General features: G+C 41.6%; 1 protein-coding gene across 1 annotated transcript; it reads right to left on the bottom strand.

The window, feature by feature from the left end:
• Positions 1–888: 888 nt before the first annotated feature.
• Positions 889–8,601, bottom strand: APOBEC1 (apolipoprotein B mRNA editing enzyme catalytic subunit 1). The gene is made up of 5 exons (XM_055570104.1): positions 7,882–8,601; positions 6,284–6,311; positions 3,992–4,389; positions 3,120–3,238; positions 889–2,474 (listed from the first exon to the last, which is right to left on the bottom strand). The coding sequence occupies exons 1-5, from the start codon at positions 7,895–7,897 to the stop codon at positions 2,325–2,327; spliced, it is 711 nt and encodes a 236-aa protein (XP_055426079.1). The 5' UTR covers positions 7,898–8,601; the 3' UTR covers positions 889–2,324.
• Between the last annotated feature and the right edge of the window lie 861 nt (positions 8,602–9,462).

The raw sequence follows: 9,462 nt of genomic DNA, 5'->3' as shown, positions 1-9,462 counted from the left end.
ATTTCCACCTTGGTCCGTCTTAGGCCACTTGCTCTGTAGGAAGCCAGCCACTGTGTCATGAGGACATTTAAGTAGCGCTGTGGAGATACCTGCTGTTGTTTAGTTGCTAAGTCCTGTCCGACTCCTTTGAAACCCCATGGACTGTAACCTGGCAGGCTCCTCTGTCTGTGGGGTTCTCCAGGCAAGAATGTTGGAATGGGTTGCCATTTCCTTCTCCAGGGGATCTTCCTGACCCAGGGATCGAATCTGCATCTCCTGCACTTGCAGGTGGGTTCTTTACCGCAGAGCCACCAGGGAAGCCCATGGAAAGACCTACACAGTGAGAAACTGAGACCCCCCCCCCACCGCCCACAGGTGCCCACTTGTATCCACGTGTGTGCCCCCTGGGAAGCACATTCTGTGGCCTCAGTCGTGTCTAGAGATGACTGCGATCCTGGCTGACAGCTTGGCTGCAACCTCATGAGGTATCCTGAGCCACCAACACACAAGTGACTCCTGAATACCTGACCCAGAGAAATGGTGACATCATAAATACTCACTGTTATTTTAAGCCTGCAAAGTAGTGGGGAAATTTGTGATACAGCAGTAGATAATACTATCTGTGATACTGCTGCTTGTGAAAATCTCTTCAGGGACTTCCCTGATGGTCTAGTGGTGCAGACTCCACGCTTCCAAAGGAGGGGACGCAGGTTCAGTCCCTGGTCAGGGAACTAGATTCCATATGCCACGACTCAAAGTTCACATGCCACAACCAAACATCTCACATGCTGCAAAGAAGACTCGGCACAGCCAAATAAATAAATAAGCAAAAATAAAATATTTTTTTCTAAAGAGAATTTCTATATTGTTTTTAAAAATCTTTCCCCCAGTATTATTGAACATAACTGATACATAACATTGCATAAATTTAAGTGTACAACATAATGACTTGATATATGTTGCAAAATGATTACCAAATTAACTAAGTGGCCACCTGATGCAGAGAGCTGACTCATTTGAAAAGACCCTGATGCTGGGAAAGATTGAGGGTGGGAGGAGAAGGGGACGACAGAGGATGAGATGGTTGGATGGCATCACCAACGCAATGGAAATGGGTTTGGGTGGACTCCGAGAGTTGGTGATGGACAGGGAGACCTGGCGTGCTGCGGTTCATGGGGTCGCGAAGAGTTGGACATGACTGAGCGACTGAACTGAACTGAACACATCCATCACCTCACATAGTTACACTTCTTTGTGTGCTATAAGAACTTTTAAGATCTACTCTTAGAAAATCTCAGGTACACAACACAGTACAAACTATAATCATCATTCTATACGTTACCTTCCCAGAATTTATTAGTCTCAAAACTGCAGGTTTGCCCAGGAATTTCCTGGTGGTTAGAACTCTGTGCTTTCACTGCCAAAGGCCTGGGTTCCATCCTGTGTCAGGGAACTTAGATCCAACAAGCCACTAGGCTCAGCAAAAAAAAAAACACTGTGAAAATTTGTGCTCTCTGACAACTTTCACTTCTGCCCCTGGTAACCACTAACCTGCTCTCTTTCTATGAGTTCAGTTTTTCTAGAGTCCATATGTTAGTGAGATCATATAGTAGCTGTCTTTGTTTGACTTATTGTAAATAGCAAAATGCCTTCAAGTTTCATCTATGTTGTTGCAAAGGGCAGGATTTCTTCTTTTTCGTGGCTATGTAACATTCTATTGTGTATATACATACCACAGTATACCACATCTTCTTTATCCACTCATCTACTGGTGTATACTTAGACTATTTTTGTGTCTTGGCTATTGTAAACAATACCACAAGGAACATGGAAGTGATTTCATTTCCTTCAGGTGTATAAGGATTGCTTTGGCCCTTAGGATCTTTTGTTGTTCCATGCAAAATTTAGGATTTTTTAAAAAATTTTGTAAAAATGCCTTTGGAATCTTGATAGGGGTTGCATTGAATTTATAGATGGCTTTGTGTAGTAGGGATTTTTTTAACAATATTAACTCTTCCAATCCATGACCATAGGATATCTTTCCATTTATTTGTGTCTTCTTCAATCTGTTTCATCAATGCCTTATAGATTTCCATGTACAGATCTTTCACATCCTTGGTTAAATTATTTCATATCCTTGGTTAAATTAGTTCCTAAGTATTTTATTGTTTTTCATGTTATTGTAAGTGGAATTGTTTCCTTTAATTCCTTTCCAGATGATTTGCCATTAGTGTACAGAAATATACAAAAATATCTAAAAATATCTCAGTTCTAATGGTGCTTACTCTTTAGTGGGTCATCAGGGCCTATTCATGAAACAGTATGTACACAATAATTCATTCTATTCATCTCCAAGTCATAGGAAGTTGTATCATCCCTGTCGCTAAAAGGATATAGGGTGGAATCATTTGGTAATGACAATTTTGAAGAATAAGTCTGAACACTATGAGCTGATTCTGATATCTTCTTGAAATCTGTAAGCAGGGAGGGAGACCCTGAAATAAAAAAATAGGTTAGAATAATAATTTTATTAATGCCAGGAACATTTTAAAACATCATTTGGAAGACCACTGAACTACTTGCAAGAGAATACAAATGGGTCACCTACATTCCTTCAGTAAGATGACACACATCAAAAAGGAAAAAGGATATCTGCAATTCAGTATAACCAGTATGCATTGTAACAACAACAGTGATGATGATGATTAAATCTAATTATGGCGCCCACCTATATCTTGAGCTTTCCTGGTGGCTCAGTGGTAAAAAATCTGCTCGCCAAACAAGGAATGCAAGTTTGATCCCTGGGTTGGGAAGATCCCCTGGAGATGGATATGGCAACCCACTCCAGTATTCTTGCCTGGGAAATCCCATGGACAGGGGAGCATGGCAGGCTACAGTACATGGATCACAAAACAGTTGACCATCACCTATATCTTAGATCAGTTTATCCATTCCCTTTCCCCTCTTATTTGCCACAAAGAGGTTATCTTGCTCACATTTTAAAAAGATAAGTCAATAACTAAATCTCAATATAAATGGCAAAGTGATGGTGAGAAGAGCACATATTAAAATAATCAGGAGAGAACTTTGAAGAAAGATGCTTCTTTTTGCATCAGAATCTGTCCATTGCAGTAACTTACTGAAATGATACAGTGGAGTTCCAGTGCATACAAGTTCATCCACACAGGGGGATATCTTGGCCAGTGAGCTTCTTTCCCACGGGGGTAGTTGACAAAATTCCTCCAGCAGTACTCATACTCTAAGGAAACACAAATCTTGGTTCATTCAACACATACAACAGAAAGTTGAATCCAACTTAAAAATGTACCATATATAAATCCCTCTGGCCTATTTCCTGCTGGAGAAGGGCTAGATTCTTCCAGCATCCCTAAAAAGAACTGGAGTGGGTGGCCATTCCCTTCTCCAGGGGATCTTCCTGACTCAGGGAATAGAACCTGGGTCTCCTGCCTTGCAGACAGATTCTTTACCTTCTGAGCGACCAGGGAAGTTTCCCAAAAGGAACTCAGCAATTCGTTGTAAGATGGTAGAGAGGGGGCTTTGCTCGTGGCTAGTGGTAAAGAATCCACTTGCCAATGCAGGAGATGTGGTTCAGTCCCTGATCCGAAAGCCACAACTCTAGAGCCTACGCTCTAGAGCCCAGGAGGCACAACTACTGAAGGCTGAGCACCCTAGAGACCTTGCTCAGCAACAAGAGAAGCCACCACAATGAGAAGCCAGAGCACCGCAAGTGGAGAAGAGCTCATGCAGTGATGAAGACCCAGCACAGCCAAAAATAAATAAATAAATTAATAAAATAAATAAGGAGCGAGGAAAAGAGCCATCTCTTTGATGCTTTCTTTGCTATGAATTTCAGAAGTGGGCTTTTATTCTACTTTGGGCTTTCACTTCTGAGACTTCCAGTCCAGGATAATCCAGTCTCCTGGCCTAGAAACATACCACCACCACCACAGCCTCTCATAAACACCTAAGATTCTTGGTGTGTTGTTTTCACCTGGGGCTCTCATGACCTGGATAGTCACACCGCTGTGAAACAGGTCTTTGAGTCCTTGCCGGTTTTGCGGATCCATGTGCTGGAAAAGCCGTGCTATGTAAATAACTAGGGTCACGTTAGGATGCTGATTCAAAAACTCTCTAATGGCTTTGGAGCATTCCCAGCAGGGACTCCAGGACAAGTACCAGAAGATGAAGCAGCGGATGGATGGGCAAAAATATCTTTCTGAAGCAATTTTTTCTATAAAATTGCGTTCAACGTGCTTGGTGGTGTTTTTTCCCGAGTGTCGCCAGACGTCCCGGTTGTTGCCCCATTGGATTTCATAGAGCAGACAGGCCTCTTTACAGAATTTTCTGGGGTCAAAGGAGAATTCAAATTCCCAGGGTTCAATTCTTCTCCTGAAATATAAAAAGCACCCCCCACCATGTTGTCATGTCATCATTTGAGAGAAGACAAAAGGAGAAGAGGGTGGCAGAAGATGAGATGGTTAGATAGCATCACCAACTCAATGGACACAAATTTGAGCAAACTCTGGGAGAGAGTGAAGGACAGGGAAGCCTGGCGTGCTGTCGTCCGTGGGGTCGCAAAGAGTCCGACGTGACTTGGCGACTGAACAACAACAGAAGTAATTTCTTCTCCTTTTCTATCAGGCAAACCTAAAACATGACATCTCAGGAATTTTTTTTCTATTCTGTATCTCAAAGTTATCTGGGGAGGTCTGTTTGCATTATCAGAGTTTCTCTCACAAACAGGGAAGAGGTTTTTCCCAACTCACGTTCTTGGGTTACCACTCTCTATTACCACTGCTTGGTAGTCTTGAATTCAGGTGTAAATATGTCTCTGTGTCTCTTTTATTTATTTATTTTTTTTTACTATGGCATATGCATTCTTTTTTTTTTTTTTTAATTTTATTTTATTTTTAAACTTTACATAATTGTATTACTTTTGCCAAATATTCTGTGTCTCTTTTAAACTTTTCTTACTATATTCTAATCTTATTTATTTCGGCCTCACAGCTTGCAGAATCTTAGTTCCCAGCACTCGGGATTGAACCTGGCCCTCGGCGGTGAAAGCGCTGACTCCTAACCACTGGACTGCCGGGGAAGTCCCTCTGAACTTTCTGTCTCACACTTAGAGGTGACCTGTCCCACTCAATCTTCATTATTCCTCAATGGAATAGTTTTTTTTTTTTTTTTTTCAGGTGTGGAATCCTCAAATTGCCAACAGGAGTCTATTACCAACTCTGAGAAGAAAGTAATTTAGCCTCGGGATTCTTCCACATTCAATTCTGTGTATACTAATTCCTCATAAGAAAGAAATTAAAATTTCTCTCGAGGACATCTTTAGACATAACACTCTCTGCGGGTCAAAGTTATGACTCAGGGAAAATTCAGAATTTTGCCAAGGACTCTGCAGTATGGTTGAGTCATAAGTTGATTACATTCTCATATTCTCCACTCATTCCTAAAGGATCACTTAATTTATTTTATAGAGTAATCCTTCCACCCGTCAAGAGATAAGATGTTCCCTGACAAATCTCTCTGTTCTAAACATGGATGAGGGCAGCGGGGAGGAAGGAGAGGGTGAGATGAATGGTGAGAGTAGCATGGAAGCGACTCAGAGAACGCAAACCAGGGCACTTTAACAACCTAGAGGAGTGAGATGGGGTGGGAGGTGGAAGGGAAGTTCAAGAGGGAAAGGACACATGTACATCTATGGTTAATTCCTGTTGATGTATGGCAGAAATGAATCCAATATTGTAAAGCAATCATCAATCAATTAAAAATAAATGCAGTTTTTAAATAGGTCTAGGGGATTGCCTGGCAGTCCAGTGGTTAGGACTCCGTTCTTCCATTGCTGGGGGACCTGGGTTCAATCCTTGATTGGGAAACTAAGATCTCCCAAACTATGTGGAATAGTAAAATTAAAAAAAAAAAAAAAAAAGGTCTAGAAAATGGGAATAGGGTTTAAAATAGGAAGATCAAAGTGACAAACCAGTTTGCTGAAGTTTTCACTAATTTCTATGAAAACTTGTGATTTAAAGGGAGAAAAACAATAGTAAGAGAATAACAAAGGAGAGCTGGAAGATAGTTGTTTTCAACTGAAACCAAAAGGCATAGGAGGGAAGACACAGGAAGCAATAGTAAGCATAAGGAATGGAGTTGCAAAAACAAAGAATGGGAGCATCAGAAAAGAGGAAAGGAATAATAAGGAAATTGTAGTCCTCCCCCTCCTAAATGCTCATCTATTCTGGGTTGAATTAAATGTGCACTATGATAGTAGAATTCTTACCTCAATGTGGGATCTCCTGCTGGAGGACCTGTTGACCAAGAGATGATCATGTCAAGTAACACCCATATGTACAAATCGAACCACTAAGAAAAAAGGCTCTATTCTTCTAAATCCACCAATCATATCAGAAAATGCAGTTGGAAGATTCTCTCTTGGGATTTCCCTGGTGGACCAGTGGTTAAAACTCCCTGCTTGCGCTGCAGGGGCAGGGGTGCAATCTCTGCTTTTGAACCTAAGATGCGGCATACTGCACGGTGTGGCCAAAATCAAAAGCCAACACACACAAAAAGGCATCAGGTGCCAAGTAAATGTGTCTAAAGCACTGTTTTAGTCATCTCCGTGTTATTCACAGGGCTTCCCAGGTGGCTCAGTGGTAAAGAATCCGCCTGCCAATGCGGGAACCGTAGGAGACTCAGGTTTGATCCCTGGGTCTGGAAGATTCCCTGGAGGAGGAAATGGCAACCCACTCCAGTATTCTTGCCTGAGAAATCCCATGGAAAGAAGAGCCTGGTGGGCTACAGTCCACAGGGCCGCAAAACGTCAGACACAACTGAACATGCACGCATGCTATTCACAAATTCTCCAAATATTTTGTCTTATTAAAAAAAAATACACAGTAAACTATTAAAAACCATATTGGAAAAGAGAAAAATCTAAAATAAAAAAAATCAACCTCAATTTCCTTAGCTGGGCATTCAAGACTCTCAACAGTATGTCTTCAAATTTGTTTTTGAGGGTGGGGAGAGGGATAAATTTGGGAGATTGGAATTGACATATACACATTACTATATATAAAATAGATAATAAGGACCTACACTGTATAGTGCAGGGAACTCTACTCAGTGCTCTGTAATGACCTATATGGGAAAAAAAGCTAAAAAGAGTGCATATATATATATATATATAACTGTTTCACTTTGCTGTACACTTGAAACTAATACAACATTGTAAAGCAACTGTAGTCCATTAAAAAAAAAAAAAAAGCAAATTTGCTTTCTAATCACATTGCTGATTGCTTCCAAAAACTCTTCTGTAGCCTAATCAATTCATTCATTTTATTCCACACACAATCTTTGGAAAATTCTCTTAAACTCCTGGTGTCAAACAGGAATCTCCTTCTCTTTGCCAACCAAAATTCTGCCCTTTCAAGACCAAGTTCAAAACCCACCCCATCTGAAAATCATTTCCTTCCACCACCTGGTGTTCTTCCTTCCCCACAAATTTTTCTAACACTAAGTAATGGAACTTTAAATAATCCATTAACATGCCCTGGTGCTAGAACTTCAGCTGCTATCTTAAATTTTCATCTAGGAGTCATATTTTTTAACTTAAGTTTTTTTATTATGATGAAACAAGCATTGCTTTAGTGTCATCTGATCAAAATCATTTACAGTATGAACAGATGGTATTAATAATCACACCACCACCGATAAGAACTCCTGTTTAAGAATAATATGAAGATATTAATAAATAGGAAAGTTGGAAAATGTTCATGAATACAAGTATGAACCAGACACATACGCACACACACATAGGCAAGCACACACAGTTTTGGAGTTTTTCAAGAATATGGAGATTTCGGGCCCCCGACCATTTACCTCTGTCAGAAGCCATGGTGCTCTGTCTCTGGACTTTTTCCTCTGGAGTTATATTGTGCTAATCGCTGCTGCCAGCAACCTGCCCGAACATAGTTTCTGCAGGTGTGACCACTGCCACCTGTTTGATCAGAGGATGACTCATTCCTGAGTCTCGGGCAGATACTAGGTATCTAGACTGTACAGAGATCAAACTAGTCAATCCTAAAAGAAACCAACTCTGACTGTTGCTGAACCTGAAGCTCCAATACTTTGGCCACTTGATGCGAAGAGCCGACTCATTGGAAAAGACTCAGATACTGGGAAAGGTTGAAGGCAAATGGAATAGGGGGTGGCAGAGGATGAGATGGTTAGATAGCATCACCAACTAAATGGACAAACTCTGGGAGATGGTGAAGGACAGGAAAGCCTGGCATGCTGCAGTCCATGGGGTCACAAAGAGTTGGCCATGACTTAGTGACTGAACAACAACAACAGACTGTGCAGATAGGTAGCAGATGAAGAGGGCAGTTGGTGGGGGTTGATAAGAAAGCTTATGATGCAGATAATTAATCTCGTAGCCTAATTCACTGCAAATGAATGTAGGGATATCTCCCTTTAAAGTTAAAACAAGACTGACACATTGCTGTTTACTGGAGAGAAGAGAGGAAGAAGAAAGGGAAGAGCCAATTGGCCTGGTTCTGTGACCTGAAGGTTTTCATTGGTATGTGGTGAAACAGTGAGGCCTTGCCCTTCTGCCATTATTCATTAATTTCTAACTTCCTCATATTTTGCTCTTCACCCCAGATTCTCTTGGAAAGGGGAGGGGCATTATAGATGCAAAATCAAAAGAACTTTGGTCTCTGAGTCAGGGAATTATAACTAAACAAGTTTCAGGTGATTTCTCTTGCTTCATGAAGCTAAGATTAAGGGTATGGCCCCATCCACTTCCGCTTCCTTATCTGCCTTGAAGAAATGAATACTATACTCCCTATTGCCTTTGCCTCCTGTTGCCTGAACTCTGAGTTCAGCTCCTCTGGGTTTGAGCAAACACACTCCCAGAATTGAGGTCACCCTCAAGATCTAAGGCTCCCTCTAGGGCTTCCCTGGTGGCATAGACAGTAAAAAATCAGTCTGAAATGTGGGAGACCTGGGTTCAATCCCTAGGTTGGGAAGATCCCCTGGAGGAAGGCATGGCAACCCTCTCTTGGAGAATCCCCATGGACAGAGGAGCCTGGCAGGCTCATGGGGTGGCAGGTCAGACACGACTGAGCAACTAAGCACAACACAGGGTCTCAGAACTACAGCCCCTGTACTTTAAGTCTCAAATTCTATGAACCCTACACCTAAGCTCTAAACATAAGATTTTCTTAATCACAAAATCAAGCTGGAGCTGGACAAGATGAAGCAGATGTTTGGAGTGGCCGGCGATAGTTTTGAAGAAGGGGAAGAAGTGCCACATCATAATTAAAGGTCCTTCAGGAGCCAAGTCCATGGGGTCACAAATAGTTGGACACAACTGAGCGACTGAACTGAACTGATCCCTGGAACGTATACATATGTTGCCTTACGGTAGCACAATAAACTTTGCAGACTGACTAAGGT

The sequence above is a fragment of the Bubalus kerabau genome, chromosome 1 (assembly GCF_029407905.1).
Source record: "Bubalus kerabau isolate K-KA32 ecotype Philippines breed swamp buffalo chromosome 1, PCC_UOA_SB_1v2, whole genome shotgun sequence".
NCBI classification, from domain to species: Eukaryota; Metazoa; Chordata; class Mammalia; order Artiodactyla; family Bovidae; genus Bubalus; species Bubalus kerabau.
The sequence above is the reverse complement of the archived record's forward strand: the minus strand, read 5'-3'. Positions and strand labels throughout refer to the sequence as shown.

Bases quoted from the DNA above. Each gene is read 5' to 3' on its own strand.
- APOBEC1 (XM_055570104.1), bottom strand. The intron at 4,390-6,283 runs GTAAGAATTCTA...TTTATATTTCAG, and splicing joins GCAGGAGATCCCACATTGAG to GAGAAGAATTGAACCCTGGG. The intron at 2,475-3,119 runs GTAAGTTACTGC...TTTTTATTTCAG, and splicing joins AACTCCACTGTATCATTTCA to GGTCTCCCTCCCTGCTTACA.